Source organism: Trachemys scripta, chromosome 4 (genome assembly GCF_013100865.1).
Source record: "Trachemys scripta elegans isolate TJP31775 chromosome 4, CAS_Tse_1.0, whole genome shotgun sequence".
NCBI classification, from domain to species: Eukaryota; Metazoa; Chordata; order Testudines; family Emydidae; genus Trachemys; species Trachemys scripta.
In genome coordinates this window covers 71,363,168-71,388,684 of record NC_048301.1, presented here as the reverse complement: position 1 = coordinate 71,388,684, position 25,517 = coordinate 71,363,168, and the positions used below count along the sequence as shown (strand labels likewise).

The window sequence follows — 25,517 nt, the reverse complement described above, 5'->3', positions numbered from 1 at the left end:
GAGGATAGACTTTTTTCAGGCAGAGTACAGAGTCCTGTGAGACTCTGCTTAGGAGATCTGGGGCTTCCCTAAGCATGCTATAGCTATTTAACCCTCCTTGTGTTCCTAGGGAAGATATCAGAATAGAGTTATGAGGATTTTCTGCCTCACCTAAAAGATTAGGAAAGGATCGGGCTGCTGCTGCGGGTCACAATGCCCTAACCATTTGGCTGTTGTCTTTGGCTGCCACTGCGGATTGCAACACTTTAACGTCCAGGTTATTGTTCTTAGCCGCAGCTGCTGCAGGTTGCCATGCCTTGTCCTTATCCCCATCTCCTCCCTTTAGCAGCTGGCCATGGAGTGATGAAAGGTGGGGGAATAGCCCAGATATGGAAGAACAAGCAGGCAGTAAGGAACATCTTGGCTCACCATCTGTTTCTTTCTAGTCCTCTCATCTCCATTTTATAAGGCCAGACGGTTCCTCAGTGTGCTCCAGTCCAAGTTTAATCTGGTATCACTGCGAAAGATAAATGTGGCTATATTCTGTGGTGGTCAGGGACTCATCATTTCTAATTGAGATTTTTACCTGAAAGAATGTCCTCACTATACAGGCCCTTCACAGGCAGCTGACTCCAGGCAGGCATCACCTCAGCCCCCTCCCATAGGCATGAAAGGTATCTGTCAACAGCAGCTCAAGCACAATAAAAATAAAGGTGTGAAATGTATTTGACATTCTCCTCATGCTTTCATAGTCAGTGCTAACATGGATGGTTAGTATTGCAAATATGATCCCCATCAATCTAAAAATTCCATAGTCGTCTCTCTGAAAAAGATAGTGAGACACAAATTTGTTTCATGCACATGTGGGGCCTTCATCATAGGCATGGGCAGATCAGTTTCCAGCTCTCTTAGACCTTGGCTACACTTGGGGATTCACAGCGCTGCTGCGGCAGCGCTGTGAAGTGCAAGTGTAGTCGCGCCGCCAGCGCTGCGAGAGCGCTCTCACAGCGCTGCAAGTACTCCACCTCTCCGAGGGGAATAGCTTGCAGCGCTGCAAGCAAGCGTGCAGCGCTGCAGGTGCTGATTACACTGGTGCTTTACAGCGCTGCACTCGCTGCGCTCGGGGGGGTGTATTTTCACACCCCTGAGCACAGCAAGTTGCAGCGCTGTACAGCGCCAGTGTAGCCAAGGCCTAAGTGATACAGTGGGAAACTTTATGGAAAGCTGAAACTATTCAGAACAATAGGATTATAAATCTAGCATGCAGGGGGTCAGACCAGATGATCATGATGGTCCCTTCTGACCTTAGAGTCTATGAGTCTATTTTTTCCTTTCTCCTGCCAGAGGCTGTAGAAAAGAATACAAATCCTATGGCAAGATGAAGCAGACCTTGGAGTACAACAAGAGGGAGAATACTATTTTACAAGTGATAGCTGAAACTAAGCTTGGCAAGCCAGCCAATTGCCTGGTCAAATAATGTCAAAATTGACTACTTATCATTTGGGTGTGGTCAAATATTCCAGCAAAAAATGCCCTGATGTAGGTGGTGGCCTGCCTTTTTGGTTGCATCTTGTTGCCATTCTTTAATTTTTTTAGAACTTAATTTAATTGAAGAACATCTTGTCAAACCAACCTAATTTCCTTCTTTGACAGGGTTCCTGGTCTAGTGGATGAGGGGAAGCTGTAGATGTGGTTGATCTTGATTCTGGTAAGGCTTTTGATACTGTCCCTCATGATGTTCTCATAAGAAATGTGAGGCAATATGTGGTCTAGATGAAATTACTATAAGGTGGTTGGAAAATTGGTTGAAAGACTGCACTCAAAGAGTAGTTATTAATGGTTCGCCATCAAACTGGGGGGACACATCTAGTGGGGTCTGCAAGGGTCTGTCCTTGGGCCGACACTTCAATTTTTTCATTAGTGTCTCAGCTAATGGAGTGGAGAATATGCTTGTAAAATTTGCGTATGATGCCAGACTGGGAGGGTTGCTAGCACTTTGTAGAACAGGATTAGAATTCATAATGATCTTCTCAAATTGGAAAATTGGTCTGAAATCCACAAGCACTACAGTTAGGAAGGAAAAATCAAATGGGGAATAACTAGCTAGGCAGTAGTACTGCTGAAAAGGATCAGGGGGTTATAGTGGATCAGAAATTTTATGAATCAGCAACGTGATGTAGTTACTAAAAAGACTAATATCATTCTGGGGAGTATGAACTGAAGTGTTGCATGTAAGAAATGGTAGATAATTATCCCCGTCTACTTGGCATTGTGAGGCCTCATTTGTACACTGTCCAGTTTTGGGCTCCACACTTTAAGAAAGATGTGGATAAATTAGAGAGATCAGAGGAGAGCAACAAAAAATCATAGAAGGTTTAGAAAACCTGACCATGAGGAAAAGTTAAAAAAAACTTGGGATGTTTAGACTTGAGAAGTAGGTAGCTTTCTTTGGTGGGATCCAGTATTGTGCCTTTAATTCAGGCAAGTAGCCTTTACAACTGTTATAGCATTAATTTCTAAGTAAAATTCAAGAAATATTTTTCCTTCTGTTAAGCATCAAATCCAGTCTTTAGGAACATTTGGCAATCTCAGGCCAGAGAAGTTATGTTTCCTGTCAGGGCCAGCTCTAGGCACCAGCGTCCCAAGCATGTGCTTGGGGCAGCACTTCTGAAGGGGCGGCATTCCGGCCCTTTGGGGTGGCACCTTTGCTTCAGTGGTGGCACTCCAGTTTTTTTTTTTTTTTTTGCTTGGGGTGGCAAAAAACCAAGAGCCGGCCCTGTCTCCTGTAATGAGATCTGCTAGGTAGCCACATGGCCATCAAGACATACACTCTCTAAAACGCTATATATTGGACATTCAGACTTTAACCTTTGTTAATTTTCAGCAGGTTCTCTCCACTCCTTAATGCCCAGAGAAGACTAGAGGATAATATAACATATTATGGATGTCTATATTTAAAGGATGATCTTACTTCCTACTCTGGAGGCATACTGCTGTGAAAATCCTATTGCAATGAATCTGTGGACCTTAGCAGGATGAAGAATAGGAAAATTTATTTGTACTTACCTGCAAATTTCCTTTCTTCAAGTAATAAGTTCCACAGATCCAGTCCACTCTGAATACAAAAAGATCATCCAGAAAATTGGCATTCAAAGATTCAGATTTATTTCATTAGGGGAAACTTTTTTTTCCCTTCAAAATATGTTTAGCACAATCTGTACTTTAGGAAAACAGAACTGCGTTATCCTGGCTGTGGAAGTTGTCTCAACTGAAGGGAAGTTCAGGCAGTGGGGCATTCCTCCGCTGCGTGTGATGGACAGGTCTGGTTCTGCTCCCCAGCCGCAAGCAGGCTTAAGAACCCATTGTAATGTATCTGTGAACATTATTACTCAAAGAAAATATTTTTTTTACCTAAATACAAGTAAATTTCCCTGTTGATTTGATCCCATGATGTCGTTGTTCTTAGTTTATTTGATCTAAATAAATAGATCAAATAAACTGATCTAATATTCTTCCACTAATATGTAAATGTGAGATTTGAGCTCATTTCAGCTGGAATTCCAGAAGGACTGATACATGTAATGTTATTGACCCTGTGGCCCATGCTGGACTGGACTGGACTGTGTTAGGGATGGGGCCTTTGGAGGCACCTAAATCTACTGGGTATTTGGAGACATCCTGTTGGAATGGGAGGCCTTTGCGTCTCATCTGGTGGGTGTGCCCTGAGTACAGCTATTTCACTGGCTGGCCCAGAACGAGCAGACTGTGCCTGACTCCAGGACTGTTTTCCAGCTGAGCATTTGTGGTGATGTCAGAGGCGGTGAGAAGGGACAATGTTTGGCAGGACAAATTCTGCAGAAAGTTCAACTCCACGTTTGGATTAATGCCTCAGAGGGAATTAGATCTACACACACACTCTGTTGCACAGACTGTCGCACGCCCTCTCACACGCTCTCTTGCTGTCACATAGATCCTCTCTCATTTGCACAGACTTTTTAACCCACCCCACCCATTATTCTTCATTTTGCAGCTTTACAGAAGATTTTCAGTTTCCTTACAAGTTGTTGCAACACATAGAGTTTCTTCTTTTCTTCAGTGTTTAATTGAATTCGGCCCATATAGCAGAAATGCGGTGGTCATGCTGACTAGAGCCAGGCAAAATATGGCTAAATATTGTGCAGGCTTCCTTCACACAGAGCTCCTAAAGTCCTTGCTCCTGACATGCTGTGAACCCCATCCACTATTTCAGTCCTTTCCCCTGCACCTTCACATCTCTGTCGATACCCCTAAATACTTCCTGGTACCACCTGATAATCCAGTTCTGGGTTCCCAAGTCCAGCTTTACTGCTGCACCTCAGTCTTGACTCTACTGTGCCATTATCTTAAGTGTAAAGACAGTAAATCCTGCCAAAATATTTGTTTTTTGGACATAGGGGGAGTAGACTGAGATATGCAATAGCAATAGTTGAGCTAATTTCTTTTGAAGTGACTATCTAGTGAATTAAGACCCCAGTCCCAGGATCTATCTAATTTATGTTTTTTATGTAGACCATGTTAGTATGGTATCATTCTTCCTTCCTGGCCACTGTATGCAGACAGGGTGTTATTGCTATTAATGGGAATAAAAACATTTCCCTGCTGGTCTTTGGAATCTTCATGATTTTCCTGCCCATTTCTCAACCCAGTACCAAATCTCATTCCTCCTTTATTATTATTATAACTTATTTATTTGTATTGCAACAGAACCGGCAGGCATCAGTCAGGGCCCCATTGTGTTAGGGGCAATACAGACACACTATAAAGAGTCTGTGCTCCAAAGAGCATGCAGTCTAAGTTAGTAGTTTTCAACCTTTTTTTCTGACGACCCAGTTAAAGAAAATTGTTGATGCCCGTGACCCAACGGAGCTGGGAATGAGGGGTTTGGGGTGTGGGAGGAGCGCAGGGCTGGGGCAGAGGGTTAGGGTGCGGGGGTGAGGGCTGCAGGGTGGGGCTGGGAATGAGAGGTTCAGGGTGTGGGAAGGAGCTCTGGGCTGGGCCAGGGCTCTGGGGTGGGCTCAGGGCTATGGCAGGGGGTTGGAATGCGGGAGGGGGTCCGGGCTGGGTGTGCAGGCCCTGGGGTGGGGCCGGAGATGAGGGGTTTGGGGTGCAGGAGGGGGCTCTAGGTTGGGGGAGGGGGGCTCAGGGCTGGGGCAGGGGATTGAGGCGTGGGTTTACCTCCAGCGGCTCCCAGTCAGCGGCGCAGCCTGGGTACAGAGGTGCAGAAGGGGGCTCCAGGCTGGGGGTGGGGGGCTCAGGGCTGGGGCAGGGGATTGGGGCGTGGGTTTACCTCCAGCGGCTCCCAGTCAGCGGCGCAGCCTGGGTACAGAGGTAAGCTTCCCGTCTCTCCTGGCACTGCGGACTGCACTGTGCCTCGAAAGCAGCCAGCAGCAGGTCCAGCTCCTAGGTGGAGGCTCACAAGTGGCTCTGCGTGGCTCTTGCCTGCAGCCACTGGCCAGTGGGGGTGCAGAGCCAGTGCTTGGGCTGGGGGCAGCGTGCAGAGCCCCTTGGCCTCCCCCACCTAGGAGCTAGACCTGCTGCTGGCTGCTTCCGGGGCACAGCGCGGTGTCGCAGCCTGCCTTAGCTGGGTAGCACCATCAACAGGACTTTTAACAGCCCGGTCAGTGGTGCTGATCAGAGCTGCCGTGACCCAGTCCCTTCCATTCCGCAACCCACTTCTGGATCACGATCCACGGTTTGAAAACCACTGATCTAGGCTATGGCAAGATGCAGCAAGTTGATGAAACAGACAGTAGAAGAGAGAGAGGGAGAATAACGTAACAAAAAAAACCCAGGTACGTTATTGTACAATAAGCATTACTGTCACCCTCTCTTACTCCCCATCCCTCTCTTCTGTTTTCCTCCTATTTCTTACTCCCAGGGGACCAGAAGTTGCCCAGTTTTGTAGAAATTAGAGAGGCAACAGGCCTGTTTGATAGAGAGAAATCTAGGTTTGGGAGTTGGAGGCAGGAACTCCTGAGTTCTAGTCCTGGCTCAGCGCTCACTCACCAGATGGCCTTGGGCAATTCACTTATCTTCCCTGTGTCTCTGCTTCCCTGGGATAACTTTTCTGTTTATTTTCTATCATTTCTTAAATGCCAATGGTAGGTTGGGCCATCTCCCTGCCCAGAGGAATTAGTGACAATTAGAGGTTTATACCAAGGAGTTGTGCTGGGGCAATCTGGGGAATCCAGAGGATGTGGTGTTATCTTTGATTTTTTCATTGTAATTCTTCCTCTCTATTCTCTTCTTGTATAGTGCTGGGCTGCAGAAGGCCTTTGGGAGGCAATGATCACGATGGTGGTCTCTCCTACCCTCCAGGATTTTTTGGGGGGGATGGTTAATTTGCTTTTTTCTAAAGAGTTTTGCAGATGAAAAGTACCAATAAGTTTGGATGCTATCTGCTTCATTTCCCACTGTTCCCACAGGGAGCAGAGCAGGATTGGACCCTGCAATGTCATTTTCTGGCCTTTATTGAGTTGTGTAGAGGAGCGGACTCACCCCTGCAGTGCCTCCTGCTGGTGAATTCCAGGAATTAGCTCCTTCCAGCTCCAGAGCACCCTCTGCAGGCCGGTGTCCCTCCCTGGAGCCTGGTGCCCTTTTACCTGGGGTGCTGCCCCCTGGCAGTACCCCCACAGTTCTGGGTCTCCCCCTCCCAGGGGAACCCCCACCCACTATCCCCACTTTGCCTCAGTTTTGGCTACTGCCCAGTCTCCATCTAGCCCCCATTCACTGGGGCAGACTGCAGTATCAGCCACTCATCACACGCAAAGGGGTTCGGACCTGCTGCCTCTGCCTACCCCTGGGCTGCCCCCTGCAACCCAGTACCTAATAAGCCTTACCAGGCCTGCAGCCTGGGGCTTTCCTAGGCCGGAGCTCCCAGGGCCTTTCCCCAGCCCTGCTCCACTCTAGGCACTTAGGGTACGTCTATACTTACCGGCTGGTTCGGCGGCAAGCAATCGATCTTCTGGGATCAATTTATCACGTCTTGTCTAGACACGATAAATTGATCCCGGAAGTGCTTGCCGTCGATACCAGTAATCCTGCTCTGCGAGAGGAGTAGGCGGAGTCGACGGGGGAGCGTGCCTGCCACATGTGGACCTGCGGTAAGTACCTTTAAGTTCGAACTAAGGTACTTCGACTTCAGCTACGTGAATAACGTAGCTGAAGTTGCGTATCTTAGTTCGAACTGGGGGCTTAGTGTGGAACACCCTTTAGTTAAGCTCCCTGTAGCCAGGCCCTTCTCTCTGTGAACACAGAGAGAGACTGTCTGCTTGAGCGCCTGGCTCAAGCCTTTATAGGGCCAGCTGGGCCCTGATTGGGGCGTGGCCTCAGCTGAGCTGGCTTCCTCCCAATCAGCCCAGGCATCTTGCCCTTCCACATCCCTCCTCCAGGGCTGTTTTAAACCCCGCGGGGCAGGAGTGGGTAACCACCCTGCTACAAGTTGTTTTTTGAATTACTGCCAGGATGAGGCTTCTGCCATTTCCCTTGCACCACACTGTCAAGCAATTATTCCTGATATTCAACCTTTGCTCTTCTCTGACCTCTCGCCAATTTGTGAACATCTTTCTGGGATTGAGGTGGCATTTCCCCAGATCCATATGGAAAGGAAATATTAGTCCTCAGAGCAGAAGTGTGAAGCCTCTAGGATTGAGGGTCACAAAGGACAAGTGCAGGATCCCAGGTGTGGTCTCTTCCTTGCTCCAAGATGTGGCATGTCTGCATCACTTCACAGTGGATAGAGAATCTTCTCTCAATCTTGCTTTGCTTCTCTGCAAGCTTCATGTTAAGATCAGTTTTGGTCCCCAGCCAATAACTCCCTGTATATATGTCCCATTGCACCATTCTGAAATATGGGCATTTCCCCTGGCCTTTCCTGCCCCTCTCCTTTGAATAACATTCTCTGAAAATGGACCAAGGAAAATTTAGATCTTAGAACTGGTGCCTCAAAGAAAAGCTGGTTGTCAATTTTTTTCCAGACATACATAATTAGCTCTGTGCAGAATGGGTATGAATGACTGAAGCTAGAGGAGGAATCTAGTAAAGAAGTGGGGCATGCAAATTTTCTCTCTCTGCTGACATTTGGTAGAATTTACAATAATCTATTTCCCTATGTTAAGTATCCTCACACCTTCTATGGGTCATCTCGATTATCACTTCAAAAGTTTTTTTTCTCCTGCTGATGATAGCTCATCTCAATTGATTGGCCTCCTACAGTTGGTATGGCTACTTCCATCTTTTCATGTTCTCTGTATGTATAAATATCTTCTTTCTGTGTGTTCCATTCTATGCGTCGATGAAGTGGGCTGTAGCCCACAAAAGCTTATGCTCAAATAAATTTGTTAGCCTCTAAGGTGCCACAAGTTCTCGTGTTCTTTTTGCGGATACAGACTAAAACGGCTGTCACTCTGAAACGAGACAGGGACTAGTTCTCATTTTCAGCCTTCAAATTGGCCAGGGTGAGCTATCACTGCACCTAGAAGGTTTAAGTGCAGATCAGCAACTTGTTTGGTGAGCTGCAAGCTTCTCAGCTTTAGTTCCTCAGACCAGGGTTTTGCTTTTATCAGGCTGTTTCCCAGGAGAATTTTTCTGTAGGCTTCCTAGGCGTGGTCTAGACTTAAGTTTTGCTGGCACAGCTATGTCAAGAGTGTGAAAAAAATCACACAGACCTCCAACCAACATAGCTATGACAGTTATACCAGCAAAAAAGTTATTTTGCTAGTATAGCTTTTTTGTTCAGAGACTCGATATAAACGATACCGCAAAATAAATCTTTTGCTGGTGTAAGCTGAGCCTCCATTAGGAGGATTTGTTGATATAGCTATGCTTTTCTATTGTAAACAAGACCCCAGACTAAACACCCCTCCTCTGCTCCCCTACACAAGATGCTGAGCAGACCTGTCTTTGTTTCTCTGTTGGAAAGGGGGGTGTTTGTTGCTGTATTTTTCTCTGCTTCTCCTCCTGAGAGGAGCACAGATGGGATTTTTCCTGTTTGAAGTCCCTGTCAAAGTCAAAGCCACTTTGTGTTTCCTGTCATCCGAAAGTTGGTGCTGATAGTGAAGTCAAACTGATGCTGAACTGAAGTCAAAGTCAAGCTCCCAGCGTTACTGCAGTTCAGTTTCAAAATAGCAGGCTCTGCCTCTGTTCTCCCATGCAGGTGCTGCAGGGACCTATATAGCTTCTAAGCAGCAGCTGGACTGAATTGGGATTTTGTCTTTCGGAGACGTTCCTCTTGTGGAGATAGGGGTGACTCCTATTCCATCACGTGTATGTTGTGGTGGTGGTGGGGGTCAGGGATCATCATCATAACATCTTCCTTCCTGAATCCCATACATGCCTTGATTTCTGCTCTCCCTGAGGTCGTATAGGCTCTAGATTTGCCTGAGGCTCAGAACCCAATGTGATGGGTACAGTATAAAATCCCAGTTTGAATAGAATAGTCTGGAGTTGAGTTAAGGCTAGTCTACACAAACATTTAGTTTGTGACAAGCTGGGGTATGAATCCACCTTGCGCTAACCCGCTGTGCTCTAACTGTTCACATGGACCCTTCTGATGCACACTAACAGTTCCTCAGTGTACTTTGATCTAGTCCTGTTTCAAAGTGGGGGTAGATCATAGCACACCAAGGAACTTTTAGTGCATGTCAGCAGGGTCCACACGGACAGTTAGTGCATGGCAAGATATTGAGGGATTGATTGATACCACAGGTTGCTGTGAATTAAATGTTCATGTAGACAAGCCCTGAGGCAGCCATTGTCCAGACCCAGATTGAGCTCTCTGCCAGGGGCTAGCAGAGTTTGGGCAGATGACCACCATGAGAAACTCCATACCAGTAAATGTGACTGTATGAAATCCTGACACCATTCCCTAACTCACCCCCAAACTCTGAGCCACAGGGAACAAATCAGCCTTTCTCGTCATCATTCGCTCACTCATTCAGGGGAGCTGGCGTTTACAGGCAAACAGGAAAAGAGGCCAAAGGAGCCCTGCGTACAGTGTGAATGAACTGGAGTAACCCCTTCTTCTTTCTCCTTCTCTCAGTTACAGGACCAAGGGCATCCGGCAGCACACAGGGAGGGAGGGAGCAGAAAAGCACAGCCCATTCTGAGAACTCACTGGCCTGAAAGTACTCACACTTACTTACTCTCTCTCTCACTCCTTGTGCTGCTGCGGGATCTTTAGGCCTCCCGAGCCCTGGGTGGGAGATCACTGTCAGGGCAAAGGCAAAACCTCAGCCATTGGCACTGAAGGAAAAAAGGAACTAACAAGAGAAACAGGCAGGAGGGAGGCTTTGCTGCAGGACCAGGTAGGTGAACTGGAGGTCTGCTTGTAGGGCAGTTTTTGGGTGGCTTAGGTTTTTTATTTTTTTTATTTTGGGGACCTTGTGGGCTCTGTTGTGAGATTGGAGTTGGCTACATCTGAATCCAATCTGCTTTGGGGTTTGGGAATGAGCATTCGTAGCACAGCAATGCCCATGGGCTCTCCTGGAAGGGAACAGTCCCCTGTTCACTGAAGGATTTAGGACAATGTGAGATATTATGGTCAGTGGGACACCTACAGCGGTAGAAGCGCAGGAGCTGCCAGAAGTGAGGCTGTGCACTGAAGTGGCTTGGAGAAAAGTCCCCAGATCTGATCCTGATCTGGCCTGGCTTATTATATTTATTATTTGTATTGTGGTAGTGTCTAGAGGGCCTGGCCTATTGGTGCTAGGCCCTGTGCAAACATAACAAAGAGACAGTCCCATCTCTGTTACTTCGGTTCTGTATTTCTTCCTGCCTGGGATAAAATTAAACTGTTCTCATTGCCCTTTTATAATCATATAAGAAACATGCCAGGGGCTTCTCTCACACACCAACTCAGTAGACGGGTATTGGTAAATATCTCGGGACTTCTCTTCAGCCGGGGAAAAATGCAGTGGCCAGACCAGTTTGTGGAAGTTCAGAGGAATAACCTGACTCTCCCTTTGACAGTCCCATTCTTCCCCTGCTTTGCTTTGTGATCCAGGACAGGCTGCTGCATTTGACAGAGGCTGGGGGAGAGGTTGCATCTGTACCAGGCTGTTGGGAAGCTGTGGGCAAATTTTTGCATCATCAACATTAAAGGCAGGAATGAATCCCATAAGTTCATCTAGTTCACACCTCCCATCTCTCTATAGGATTAGTCCCTCGAGGGAAAGTTCCAGGGCTTTAGCGAGTCTGCTTTTCAGTGTCCTAAGTAATGAGGCTTCTCCACTTTCCTTGAGTAATTACTCCATAGTCTAGTAGATCTTACCATTAAGATGTTTTTCCCCCCTGATATTCAGCTTAAATTTCCCCTTCCTAGTTTCATCTCACTCTTCACATCTCCCACCCTAAGTAAGTCCTCCTTTCCTTGGTATTTACATTCCTCAGGTACTTGTACACTGCTATATCTCCCTGCCCCCACTCCAGTCCTCCATAAGACAAGTTGTATTTAGTTGTTTCAGTCTCTTTCTTCTGTTACTTTTCTCTGTACTCCCTCCAGTTTGTGGACATCTTTCTGGTACTGAGATGTCAAAACTGCTACATTATTTCAGATGGAGTCTCCTGAAAGCTGTATGGGGAGACACTATTCTCTGTCTGCTCAGGACTTTAGGCCAGGACCCAGAGCTGATCTCTGTTTTCCCAGAACTGTACAGAGCGGGGCTATCCCCCTGCTCCGTGAATGTTTATACTCTTAAAACTGAGTTGCCTTTTATGCTACCCTGTTGCATTGCGAGCACCTATCTAGTGTGCAGTCCACTATCACTAGGCATCACTGCTTCCCAGGTTTTCCCCGCCCATCTCGGATCTGGGTTTTGAGTTATTTTTCCCCTGAAGTACTAGCTGAGTACTGTTTCCCCAGGCTGAGTCTCATTTTATTTTCTGCCTGTGTATCTAATTTCTCTATGTCCCTTTGGGTTATTTCTCTGTCCTGACAGGGTGTTAGCAACTCCTTCCAGTTTAGTATGACCTATGCCTGTCATTAACATACTCTTTACCTTCTTAACAGATACTTGCTGATGATATTAAATCAGACCAATCTTAACTCTGGTTTCACCAGCAGAGCCTGAGAAAAGAGTGCTATAGAGACTGGGAGGAACAAGAGAACCAGTAAGAGCTGGAAAGAACCACTTGCTTCCAGAGACCTGCTCAGAGGAAGTACTAAGACCTTTTAGGAAGTTTGTGAAAATCTGCTAGATAGTATAAAAGAGAAGGTGCCCATCAGAGCACCAGGTCACTGGGCACCACCCACTCTTCTGATGGGAGAGAATGGGTCTTCCTGTGTAAGTTTTTATGCGGTCCTATCACATTGCAAGCTCCTACATAGTGCTGTAACACTTACTCTGTGGAACTGTACTAGATTCAGATCCCAACCCAATGCTTTGTTTTTTATCTCAGCCATTTGGATCTGTAGCCAGTTTTCTGCGAACATGACAGTATCATAGCTGAGCCATTGTAAATTAAGATTTCAGAAAACTTTTTGTGGGATTCTTTGGGCCCAGCTTTCTAAGAGAGAATCAAATTGGCTCTTTGATGCTCAAATGTGTATTTTACAAGTTTGAACTCATTTAGGAAATTTGGGCACATGTCTTAAGCGTCTACATTTGAAAGCTAGGACTGTTTATCAAATGCACTCGTTCACTTGGTCATATTCACAAAGGCTCCTGTGCTGTTATACGGGTGTACGTACAAAGGCACAATTCCACTGACACATATGGGGAGACATGTGCTTGTAAGCCCAGTCATAACACATGGACGCACACACAAGTAAAGTTTCTCTGACAGAATGTCCGTGTACACAGGGGAGTGCACCCAGGTCAGAAGCATACAGGCATATTTATGTTAACAGACATATGGATGGATGCACATATATGCCCCAGGCATACAGGCGTGGTCCCTCTGTCACGCACGTGCACACCCATTCTTTCAGCAGGTGGCTGGCTAGTGCTGCAGTGACATAGGGTTCTGGTCAGCATCCCATGTTTTGTACCACCCCACAGATTTTCACAAACTTCCTAAAAGGCTTCAGCACTTCCTCTGAGCATCTGTTACTGGGAAGGAAGAGGCTCCTCCAACTCTTGCTGACTCTTGTCTCTCATTCCTTCTGTGGTCTACAGCACACTTTTCCCAGGCTCTCTTTAGGGGAACACATGCCTGGAACAGGGACTATATGTAAAAAGCTGATTTATATTTTCTGAGGAAGGCTTGTGACTCCTGAGGCTCAGGGCTTCTCCCAGAATGCACTGGTCCTTCCAGGAAGGCCAAGGGAGTTAGTGGAATTGGGGGTGAGAGAGAAAGGCAGTCATGCTTAGCAGGGGAGAAGTCATTGTGACTACTTCTGAGCTACTTGCTTATTGTGCACAAACTGTACTCTGCCCGAGGTCATCTCCTTTACTTGTATCTTTTGTGGCTAGGGGACAGAATTTAGACATATCTCAGGCAGCTGTGACTCTTGATTACTGATCAGATGGAAGATTTCCAGAATGAATGGAGGGGAAGTTCTCTTGGGAATTAGAATGGGACTCTTGCCTGTGGGATGGGGTGGGAGCTCAGGCTGTGGGGGTTAGTCCCTGTGAAGGAATGGATAAGAGCCCTGGCTGTATAGAGAGTTTCTGTGTGGGACAGGAGTGAAGCCCTGGCCGTGGGAGTGGGAATGCTGGTTGCGGGGGCTCTGTGGGTATGAGGGTGGGAGCACTCACTGCAGAGGACAAGGCTGAATGCTGTGGCTTGTATCATGATATTTTATGGGTACTTTGCCTACAGTTTGAAACACAAGGGTTACCAAAGGGCTGAACTTGGGACTTTTGGTCTCTGAGTTGTTCAGCTGTCTCCGGGAGGGGTGGGGGGAAGGGAGGGTGAAGAAGCTGGTGCCAGCACATCTCGGAAGTGCTTGGCGCCTTGATCTGAGACATGAATGACAGTTTGTGGGAGAACTGCTTCCCCCAGCCTTTCACCTAGATTGACTTCCTCATTGAAGGCTGCACTCAGTGGATTTCTCTGTTCCAGATGCCGCATTTGGGAGTGAGGGGTTGCCCTGTTTTATCATTTTGCCAGCTCTGGTTTTCAGAACTGGCACCAGGAATTGGGACCAACAGGTGGGGTAGCACAGCAGGCTGTATAAGGAAGATAAAGTTTTCCTTTTGCAGGTACAATTAGCATCACAGTTTTACATCTGTAATTGAGTTTTAGGTGCAAATCTGTATAGAGAGTTTCTGTGTGGGATAGGAGTGGAGCCCTGGCCGTGGGAGTGGGAATGCTGGCTTCAGGGGCTCTTACAATTACTTACAATTCTTAACTACCTGATTGCTGGTACAAAAGGGAGGTGGAACCTCAACCCTTTGAAAACTCAGCCCTAAATCTTTACGTTGATTCCTGTGACATCTCCTGGTGACTTGTAAGGTGAGTAGAAGTCCAGCTTTCGGTAGGATTTGCCTAGACCTGTGTTAAGATGGGAGGCAAGTAGCCACCTCTCTGACTCTGACCTACTGTTAGCGCATGGAATGGGGACACTTGAGTTGGTTTCACAGCATGAAGACAATCATTTATTTGTATTCAGGGTGAGCTCACAGAGATTCCAACCTAATGAGAGAGAGAGAGAGAGGAATTAGAAAAGACACTTAAAAAAATTGAAAATGAAAATCAGCCTCCATTACTCTGTTGCACAGGCTTCCCATCCCCCTGTCACCACTGATGGTCCACGGCCAGGGCTGCTCTGCTATAGCTGCCCTGGAAGGCCCCACTTACTCCGTCTCCCCACCCAGTACACAGATGCTACGGCTTGCATCTAGGTCAAACACCATCAGCCCGAAGCTGCTACTGGATTCATAATGGTAAAAGGAAAATGCAGTGTGTAGCGGGGTGAATGCCGGCTCCAGCCCTGAAGGGGTTGGAAAAGCCCTGCAGAGGGCAGGGGCTGTGTAAAGGAGCAAAACCCCGGCTGATTGGGGAAGTGGCTGCAGCTGGGGCCATGCCCCAGCTGAGCAACTCAGCCTTTCAAGAAGGCCAGGATAGCCAGAAGCTGAGGAGTCTCCCTCTGAGTGCAGAGAGAGACAGGCCTGGCTGCAGGGAACTCACCCCAGGACCTAGAGTGAGGCAGGGCTGGGGAAAGGCCTTGGGGGCTGGGAAGCCCGAGGCCAGCAACTCCCCAGGCTGCAGGGGCTGGTCCTAGGCCCATATAGGTATTGGGGTTGCAGAGGGGCAACCTGAGGGTGGGTAAAGGCAGCCAGTCCAAACCCCTTGTTGCCGGTGATGATTGGCTGATAGACTGCAGTCTGCCCTAGGGCGCGGGGGCTAGATCATGACTGGCAGTAGCCATGACTGAGGTGACATTGGGATAGGGGGTGGGGGTTCCCCTGGGTGGGGAGACCCAGAGAGGGAGAGTGGGGTACTGCCATGGGGGCAGCTCCCAAGCTAAGGGCACCGGGGTCTGGGAGGGACATGGGGGCCAACGACAGGTGGGACACCTGGCCTGCAGAGGGCGCTCTGGATGCTGGGTGAGCTAATTCCCGAGACAACCAGCAGGAGGCGCTGCAGGGGTGAGTCCGGGCCTGATTACACAGTGCTTTAGGGAAGGCTTCTCTGGAGTATCTCTGCTCCCAGCACTGGGAAAGTTAGGCATCCTCTGTGTAAGTCAGACTACTCATGCACAGAGAGGGAGCGTCGTGTCTCTTCTGTCAGAAACTCCTCTTTGGGCTCAAAATACCCAGCCAACAGCTAGTTTAACTCTTGTTACATGAGTTTGACCTGTTTGCGCATTGAAGATATGTCACTTTGGAAATCTCCCCAGGCAGATATCCCTGTCCTCCTCTTTGGTTCTGGGTGTCTGGTCCTCTTCCCTATTTCCTAGCATACATAGGCTGGCTGCACTGGGGTGCTTAATCATCAAAAGTAATAGGAGCCCAAGCAGTCCTTCAGTTACAGAACTGGCCCCTTCCTCTACTACTATTTGCAGAGCTGCTGTGGTCTATAGGGTAATTCTTTAAAAATAATTAATATTTTTTTGAATGAATCTTCCTCATAATTTTAAATTCATGAACAACAGTGTGCTCAGCAGAATCTAGCCTCAGGGCAAGTATACTCAGCTCTCTGCCTGTCACACCCAAACATGGCTGGACATGCTGCTCACAGCTGTGCCAATGCAGAGCAAATGTGGGACTAAGAACAAACAGTGGGTGTGGGGTTTGTTCATCTCCAGATCCCATCCCCAGAGGACTTTTGTTCACTACAGCATTTACATTGGAGTGGTTTTCAAGCCAGCTGTAACTATCCACTTTGTGCCTTTGGGCATAAAGGCACTGGGAGCCTTCTTGCAGTTTCCCAAACCCAGATACATTAGCTCACTATCCGGCATGTAGGAATTTTTTATTCTTTCTGCCAGTTCACGGGTTTCCCTTTTGGTGCCATTGTATTTCTTCTATTTCTCCAGTCGCTCAGGGACTAAAGGGAGAGGGACTCTCTACTCCTTACATTGTCCAGATCAAGGCTAAGGCCTTATCTAAACAGATCATGTTTTAATATGGCCTGTGGACATTAAACTTCCTGCATCTGTTATCTGGGAGAATATAATGGAACCAGGCAGGGGTCCAACAGACTCAACAGTGTGTCTCAATTTATGCTTGTTGGTTCCATTGTGGACATTGCAGTAGTCTTTGGATTGTCTATACTTGAAAAGTTGCATTAGTTTAACTAAATAGATTTTAAATCTGTCCAGTCAAATTGGTACAAACCTTTAATGTAGATCGGGGTAGGCAATGTCAGAAGTGGTGTGCCGAGTCTTCATTTATTCACTCTAATTTAAGGTTTTGTGTGCCAGTAATACATTTTAGAAGGTCTCTTTCTATAAGTCTATAATATATACCTAAACTATTGTTGTATGTAAAGTAAATAAGGTTTTTAAAATGTTTAAGAAGCTTTATTTAAAATTAAATTAAAATGCAGAGCCCCCCGGACCTGTAGCCAGGACACGGCAGTGTGAGTGCCACTGAAAATCAGCTTGCGTTCCGCCTTCAGCACGCGTGCCAGAGGTTGCCTACCCCTGATGTAGATGGACTTAAACTGCTGTAACTCTTAAGCTTGCATTATTAAATTGCTGAATTAAGCTAAACTGATAAATGAATATTAAACCAGTTTAGGTAGGTCTACATTAGGAGTTTGCGCTGATTTAAACTTAGTCTAGTTAAACTGGTCCAACTCTTTGTATAGATGAGACCCTTCGAGAAATTTGACTAGGTCTTCTTCTCAATATGGCTGTAGACCGATGCTCTGCTCCTGTAGTGGACTTAAACAATGAATGTGGACTTTGTGTTTCCCAGGTGTCTGAGAGGGGAGCCATTCAGATGCATCTTTGGCGGTGAATGCATTTGCCTGAAGAAGATTATAGCCATTTTCCATAGATCTGATGTAGGAATTTTTATCTCCTGCTATAGTTTGTATCTGTGCTCTAAATCAGTGGCTCTCAGCCAGGGTACTTTTACCTCTAGGGGACGCAGAGGTCTTCCATGGGGCACATGAACTTATCTAGTTCTGCAACAGGCTACCTAAAAAGCACTAGCGAAGTCAGGACAAACTAAAATTTCATACAGATGATGACTTGTTTCTATTGCTCTATATACTGAAATGTGAGAAGAATATTTATATTCCATTTGATTTACTTTATAATTATATGGTAAAAATGAGAAAGTAAACAATTTTTCAGTCGTCGTGCGCTGTGACACTTTTTTGTATTTTTATGTCTGATTTTGTAAGCAAGTAGTTTTTAAGTGAGGGTACCACTTGGGGTACGCAAGACAAATCAGACTCCTGCAAGGGGTATAATAGTTTGGAAAGGTTGAGAGACATTGCTTTAAATGGCATTGATCGTGAGCACAACATAGGGCAGCTGTTAGTATCACAATGAAGATTTTATTGTGGTATAATTGTAAAGACCTTACATTTTTTTATAATGTGAGCTCCTCAAGGCACATTACAAAATCCATCACAGCTGGCACTGATTAGCAGCCCCTTATTGGCAGGTTCGACAAAGAGTGTGGAGATTGGAATATCCCTCTCTCACACTTGGGGATGTCCCTGCAGGTCAGTGCTGAGGTTCAGTGGTGATGTGTGTGGTAGGGAAAGCTTGTCCTGCAATAGTATATATTCTGGGGATAAACAGAGGATTCATTCTCCAGGGTCTGCTAAATCTTGTAACTTTCATCACATTCACATAGGGTTTTTAAGAAATAAACATAAATAACAAGGCTGATCGTCTCTTTGTGTGAATGATGGAGCAAGGCCTCAAAGTATAGCTGGATTGGTAGCCCCTGCATTTAAATTCTCTCCTCTTATGCTTCTGTTTTTCTCCACAGGCACCTCCAGTCAGTTTTTAAACAGCAGAGAGAATCTAACAGCCTTGAAGACTTCTGCAGCATCACACACAGCAGTAACCATGCTACAGAGATGAAATGATAGTGAGTCTTGCCAGTGTATCCCATGGGTCCCACACAGCTTGCTGCACAGGATCATGGGAAAAGGGTGGCAAGTGTATTTGAAATGGAGGAGGAAGGGTTTTCACTCTTCCATGGCTCGGAGATCCCCCCCGAGCATGCAGGTAAGGTGGTCATTGTGACATCCACACAGTGTGAAGGTGGTGTGCTGACTGAATCACATACATAATGGCTGCTTAGGGTTTGATCCATTACATGCAGGGCACTTGATGGGCTAAGGGAGTAGAAGAAGAGTTGTCAGTTGGTGGGAGAGAGGATGGGGTTCTCCAGGATGTAAATGGTGACAACAGGTGTGCTGTAATGTACTGGCTTTGTGTGTGTGTATGTGTTTGTGATGTTGTCTTCTAGTGGCTGAGCCCACAGGGAATAAAAAAGACAGACTTCTGTCAGTCATGGGAGATCTTTGGATTTAGGAGTGGATGGGAGGGTTCTTCCATGGGGCGGTATGTGCAGGTGGTAGAAGATAAGAACACTTCAGGAATCCAAGGATTAATTGAGCTAGTGCCATGTGGCCCCCACTTTTGCACTATTTTCCCTCTTGGCTGGTTCTCCAAGGCTTCGCTTCATGGGTGTTGTCTGCTTTAGTCTGAGTTTTCCGTAACACCCTCATTTCAGCCCCTCTTCCTGTGACTCTTGGGCTGCTGAGCCATATTTCAGTATCATCTGTATGGGGTTTGAGTGCCACTGAGGTAATGCGGTGCTGAAGTCTTGCTCTTCAAACACCTGTATATAATGTTGCCCGTTGTTGCCTCGGGGGGTGGGGCAGAGGGTGCAGAGTGGAAGTGAGAGCACCAGAGACAAATTTTGAAAGAATAGATTTTCTGTGCAGTTTGGGATTTGGCTTTAGTTTTGGATGTCTCCTTTTTGCAGCTCTTTCATATGCCACTGAAGGTCACTCCCACCTTGTCAGACTTAGAGAGATGAAAGTGCAAAAGGGTATTTAGTCTGAACACATCTAACTCTTGGGGCTGAAAGCAGCAGGGGCTGCCTCTCCCCATTCCCATCCCCCAGAAGCCTGAAAATTGGGACAAAAATGGGAGCAGTGTTGTGCTCAGGTTCGGGCAGCAGTTGCCATCTCTAGTCTCTCTGAGTAAGAGAAGGAGTTCTCATCCAGATGGAGAGTGAGAGAGATCTGAGCCTGAAACTGACTCTGATTCCCAGGATGTATCTGTGCCACCATGGGTGGGAGTGGATTTGTGCTAGGGCACTGGCTTTTCTAGGGAACTGGATATCCTGGCCTATTCACAGCCTCCACTTCTCTTTGTCCATCTCCGTAGAAAATCCACCCCTGAAGCGGAAGAAGGGTCCAGCCCCCAAGATGCTGGGGAATGAAGTGTGCAGTGTATGTGGGGACAAGGCCTCAGGCTTCCACTACAACGTGCTGAGCTGCGAAGGCTGTAAGGGCTTCTTCCGCCGCAGCGTCATCAAGGGTGCCCAGTATGTCTGCAAGAACGGTGGCAAGTGTGAGATGGACATGTACATGCGCCGCAAGTGCCAGGAGTGCCGGCTGCGCAAGTGCCAGGAGGCAGGCATGCGGGAGCAGTGTGAGTGCAGGGGAGGGAGGCATGTTGAAGCAGTGCGGGTGCAAGGGAGGGGGGCATGCAGGAGCAGCGTGGGTGCAGAAGCACTTGTGGGGAATGTAGTCATTGTGGGCTATGCCGGAGCGGTGAGGCTATTAGTGGAGATATTGATGTTGTGGATGAATACAGTGGCCATGCTGCCTAGTATCTACATGGCTGGGAAAAGGAACTGTTTACTCTGAAACAATCTAAAAATAACCTTCAGAGGCACAGCTGCCCACACACCAATGAAGTTCTTGGCAAGCTGACTGCCTTGTGATTTTGAATGTGTGAAGCGTCATTATGCTGTCTGCATAGTCAGCACTATTGCAAGCATTTGCTAGGCTTGTAACACACGTATCCACACACACAAGTTGTAACAAGTGCACAAATATTGCCACACCATTGCAACTGCACTTACACATGCCCAGTTTTGGCACTCAATTTTACTTCCTACGCTCAGTTGCTCTTCTCTGTTGCATTGCTAGTGTAGACCAGGAGCTCAGTCCACCTGGTACAGTCCTTCAGTGCTCCTGCCCACCTTTCAGTGGCAGCTTAGAGAACTATCTCTGTCACATGTCAAGCCACCTTGTAGGACAGGTAGGCCCAAGAGAAACTCAGTTAGTACTCAGCTTGTCTGGTTTCCCCTTTCCCCACACCCCAAAGCCCAGAGCAGTGAAAAAGGATACACCGTGAGCCATAGTACACAGCCATGCCCTAAATCAATGTGTATACTGCACTGGGATTGTGTAGCCATATGAATTCTGCCTCAACACCATCACTCATACTCCTGAGAGCAGGAGATGGGACTTGATTGGAAAAAACACAGCAAAGCTACCCATTTCCCCACATCTCACTCACATTCTGCAAGTAAATCCCAGATGGCCTCCTAGTGGTTCCACACCTACTTGTTGCGTTGGGGGAAATAACTGGGCTGCATCTCCTCCCATCATCTGCACTGTTCTGCCAAACCTGGGCCCATTCCACTCCTGTCTCTGGATCCTTTGTGGAAATACATATAAAACCTGATTATAAAGCAAAATCAAAACAAGAAAAAGCAATAATAAAATCCAGCCTCCCCCGTCCCCGAACACAGAGCCACCCAAATAGGACATTGCTTGTAGTAATGGATACCAGAATATATTGGACAGTGGCTGATGGGGAAGCTGGTGAGCCCCTGCCATGGCATCTGCATGGATTGTGCAAAGGTGTAGCAAGGCATAGGCCTTGCCCTTCATGATGAATGCATGGATCCTTTGGCAGAACAGAACTATAAGAAATAGGCAGTGGAACAAACCAAAACTGGGAACAGGCACAAATGTATGTTTTCTACCGTCGCCTACAACCTGTATCACATATGTTAAAATATACTTATTAGCAAACTTAGGGAGCTGATAGGTAAGATCCCATGAAAAGCAAGTCTAAGGGTCAAGAGAGTTGGCAGTTTTTCAAAGAGACATTGTTAAGGGCACAAGAGCAAACTATCCCACTGTGTAGGAAAGATAGGAAGTATGGCAAGAGATCACTTTGGCTTAACCAGGAGATCTTCAGTGATCTGAAACTCAAAAACTAGGCCTAATTACAAAGGATGAATATAAACAAATAACACAAGTATATTGGGACAAAATTAAAAAGGCCAAGGCACAAAATGAGATTAAACTAGCTAGAGACCTAAAGGGTAATAAGAAAACAGTCTACAAATACATTAGAAGCAACAGAAAGATCAAGAACAGGGTAGACCCATTACTCAATGTAGGGGGTGGGGAGAACGACAGTAAAAGAAAATGTGGAAATGGCAGATGTGCTAAATTATATTTTTGTTTAACTTTTCACCAAAAAGTTTAATAGTGATTGGACATCTAACATAGTAAATGCCAGTGAAAATGAGGTAGGATCAGAGGCTAAAATAGGGAAAGAACAAGTTAAAAATTACTTAGACAAGTTAGATGTCTTCAGGTCACAGGGCCTGATGAAATACACCCTAGAATACTGAAGGAACTTACTCAGGAGAGGTCTGAGCCACTAGTGATAATCTTAAAAAAGTTATGGAAGACAGGAGAGATTCCAGAGGACTCTGGAAATGGGCAAATATATTGCCAATCTATAAAACTGGGAACAAGGACAACCTGGGAAACTATAGACCAGTCAGCATAACTTCAGTATCTGGAAAGATGATGAGCAAATAATTAAGCAATCAATTTGCAAACATCTAGAAGATAAGGTGATAAATAACAATCAGCGTGGATTTGTCAAGAATAGATTGTGTCAAACCAACCTAATAGCTTTCCTTGACAGGTTAACAAGCCTTGTGGATGGGGGAAAGCAGTAGATGTGGTATTCCTTGACTTTAGTCAGGCTTTTGATACTGTCTCGCATGACTGTCTCATAAACAAACTAGGGAAATACAACCTAGATGGAGTTAGTATGAGGTGGGTGCAGAACTGTTTGGAAAACTGTTCTTAGAGAGTAGTTAACAATGGTTCACAGTCAAGCTCGAAGGGCATAACAAATGGGGACCCGCAGGGTCTGGTTCTGTTCAATATCTTCATCAACGATTTAGATAATGGCATAGAGAGTACACTTATAAAGTTTGTGGATGATACCAAGCTGGGAGGGGTTGCAGGTGCTTTGGAGAATAGGATTAAAGTTGAAAATGATCTGGACAAACTGGAGAAATGGTCTGAAGTAAATAGGATGAAATTCAACAAGGACAAATGGAAAGTACTTCACTTAGGAAGGAGCAATCAGTTGCACACATACAAAATAGGAAATGACTGCCTAGGAAGGAGTACTGAGAGTCATGGATCAGAAGTTAAATCTGAGTCAAGAGTAACACTGTTGCCAAAAAAAAAAAAAAAAAAAAAGGCAAACATAATTCTGGGATGTATCAACAGGAGTGTTGTGAAGAAGAAAAGAAGTAATTCTTCTATTCTACTCCATGCCGATTAGGCCTCAACTGGGGTATTGTGTCCAGTTCTGGGTACCACATTTCAGGAAAGATGTGGATAAATTGGAGAAAGTCCAGAGAAGAGCAACAAAAATTATTAAAGGTCTAGAAAACATAACCTATGAGGGAGGATTGAAAAAATTGAGTTTGTTTAATCTGGCGAAGAGAAGACTGAGAGGGGACACAGTACATAAAAGCGTACAAGGAGGAGGGAGAAAATTGTTCTTGGTAGGATAGGATAGGACAAGAAGCAATGGGCTTAAATTGCAGCAAGGTTGGTTTAGATTGGACATTAGGAAAAAGGTTCCTGTCTGGGTGGTTAAACACTGGAATAAATTGCCTAGGGAAGTTGTGGAATCTCTCATTGTCTAACCTGCTCTTAAAAATCTCCAAACACCTGTCAGGGATGGTCTAGATAATACTTAGTCCTGCCTTGAGTACAGGGGACTGGACTAGATGACCTCTTGAAGTCTCTTCCAGTCCTATGATTTTATGTACATTTGGAAAGTATGACATTTTAGAGTGCAGTCCAGACCAGTGAGGATCTGTGTCACTACTTGCCCTGCAACCTGGGGTACCTCACAATGCTTTGGTGCTGTAGCTCCCAAACTGGGCTCCTCACAAATAGCATATAGGTCACATTCTGAGTGTCTGTGCATAGCCTTAGCCCTAGTCCAGCAGCTCTGACTCCAATAGTGTGTCAGCAAACACCAGCTGCACTCTGGCTTCCAGCAGCCTTTGTTACTACTTGCAGGGTGACCCCAACACATTGCCAGTCACGGATTTCCCCCCAAAAGTGTGTGTTCTGTACTGACCGGCCCTCTCCTGGATAGTCCAGATATATTAGGTTTCAGAGTAGCAGCTGTGTTAGTCTGTATCTGCAAAAAGAACAGGAGTACTTGTGGCACCTTAGAGACTAACAAATTTATTAGAACATAAGCTTTTGTGGACTACAGCCCACTTCTTCGGATGCATATAGAGTGGAATAAATATTGAGGAGATGTATGTATGTGTGTGTATATATATATATCTCCTCAATATTTATTCCACTCTATATGCATCCGAAGAAGTGGGCTGTAGTCCAGGAAAGCTTATGCTCTAATAAATTTGTTAGTCTCTAAGGTGCCACAAGTACTCCTGTTCTTTTTGCAGATATATTAGGTCCATTGCCCCTGTAAGAGGATCAACATGCAACAGTCTGCTACGTTAAATGGAGTTACCCAAACAATTCACTACACTGGATTAGTTTTAATTAAAGAATAAAACAAGTTCATTCAACTACAGAGAGAGATTTTAAGTGAGTACAAGTAATGAAGCATTAAAGTAAAAAATGGTTACAAGAAAAATAAAGATAAAACACTTTCTAAACTTAACAGATGAGGCATGTTCAAGGTGAAGTCCCTTACCACATGTTTTCAGTATGTTGCTGATCAAACTCTCAGGCCAAGAGCTGATCCCAAAGTCCATAGGCTGTTTTCTTTGTCGACTTAGGTAGGAAAGAGAGATGGACTGGGAGAACAGGGCTGCCCAGAGGTGGGGGCAAGTGGGGCAATTTGGCCCGGGCCCCGCAGGGGCCCCTCAAGCCCTGGCTGAGAATCCCTTCCCTGGCTAGGGGCGCCTTTTTAATTTTTACTCACCCGGCGGCGGTCTGGGTCTTCAGCAGCACTTTGCGGCGGGCCCTTCAGTCGCTCCGGGTCTTCGGCAGCGGTTCCTTCAGTGCTGCCGAAGACGCGGAGCGCGTGAAGGACCTGCCGTCGCAGACTCGGAGCGCCGCCCGGTGAGTACAAGCGCTGCAGCGGGTGGTGCCTTTTTTTATGTCCGCTCCCCCGCCTTGCCCCAGGCCTCCTGAATCCTCTGGGTGGCCCTGTGGGAGAAATAACTTGGGTGTTTTTGCCTCTCACTTTTATAGTTCAGTTACACTTTGAAATGCATTTTTCTGAGGGTTGCCCATAGTTAATATTCATTCAAATAGTAAAGAAGGCAACATGGTGTCTGGGGGTGAAAGAGGTTGCATGCTGTTTCTTCTCACCTCTGTTTGCTGAAATGCAGATTTTCCTTGTCTCCTGTCTTCCCCCTCTTGCTGTCTGAGGATCCTGTTTACACCTTATATGTAAACTGAGGTAAACACACATTTCTTTGTTTAAGACCTTCTTGACCAATTCTGCCTAATCTGGGCTATGTGGGTTTGAACAAATGCCACCAACATCATTTGGGGGAAATCATAACTTTACATATAATTTTGCTACCTAAATTTCACCATGAGGATATTGACCAGCAAGATATTAGTTTTCAAGTGATACCTTACAAGGCATATTTTGTACAAAGTTGCATGTAGGGTGTGAATTCTGGGTGCATTCAGGGGTGCATTCTGGCATAGAAAGGCAGCTGACATCTTTGCCCTGGTTGTGTCCACTGTGTTTCCCTGTATCTGGCAGTTGAGTCCACTGTGTGCCTCTTGCGTTTGGCATCATTGCTTGCTCTCTCACTGCAGCCTCTTCTTTCTCCCCCTTTTAG

The 25,517-nt window shown here is 46.3% G+C and overlaps 1 protein-coding gene across 4 annotated transcripts in view; it reads left to right on the top strand.

Annotated features, from left to right (window-relative positions):
• Positions 1 to 25,517, top strand: part of NR1H3 (nuclear receptor subfamily 1 group H member 3) — a 52,774-nt gene that overhangs the window by 6,288 nt on the left and 20,969 nt on the right. For 2 of the 4 annotated variants that reach the window (XM_034769483.1, XM_034769484.1), the window contains 3 exons: positions 1,633 to 1,687; positions 18,360 to 18,601; positions 19,775 to 20,041. In XM_034769483.1, coding sequence (XP_034625374.1) covers positions 18,484 to 18,601; positions 19,775 to 20,041 — 385 coding nt within the window. In that variant the 5' untranslated portion in view covers positions 1,633 to 1,687; positions 18,360 to 18,483. Of the gene's footprint in view, positions 1 to 1,632; positions 1,688 to 10,133; positions 10,323 to 18,359; positions 18,602 to 19,774; positions 20,042 to 25,517 lie in introns of those variants that run through there. The other 2 variants (XM_034769486.1, XM_034769485.1) reach the window with 2 other exon arrangements.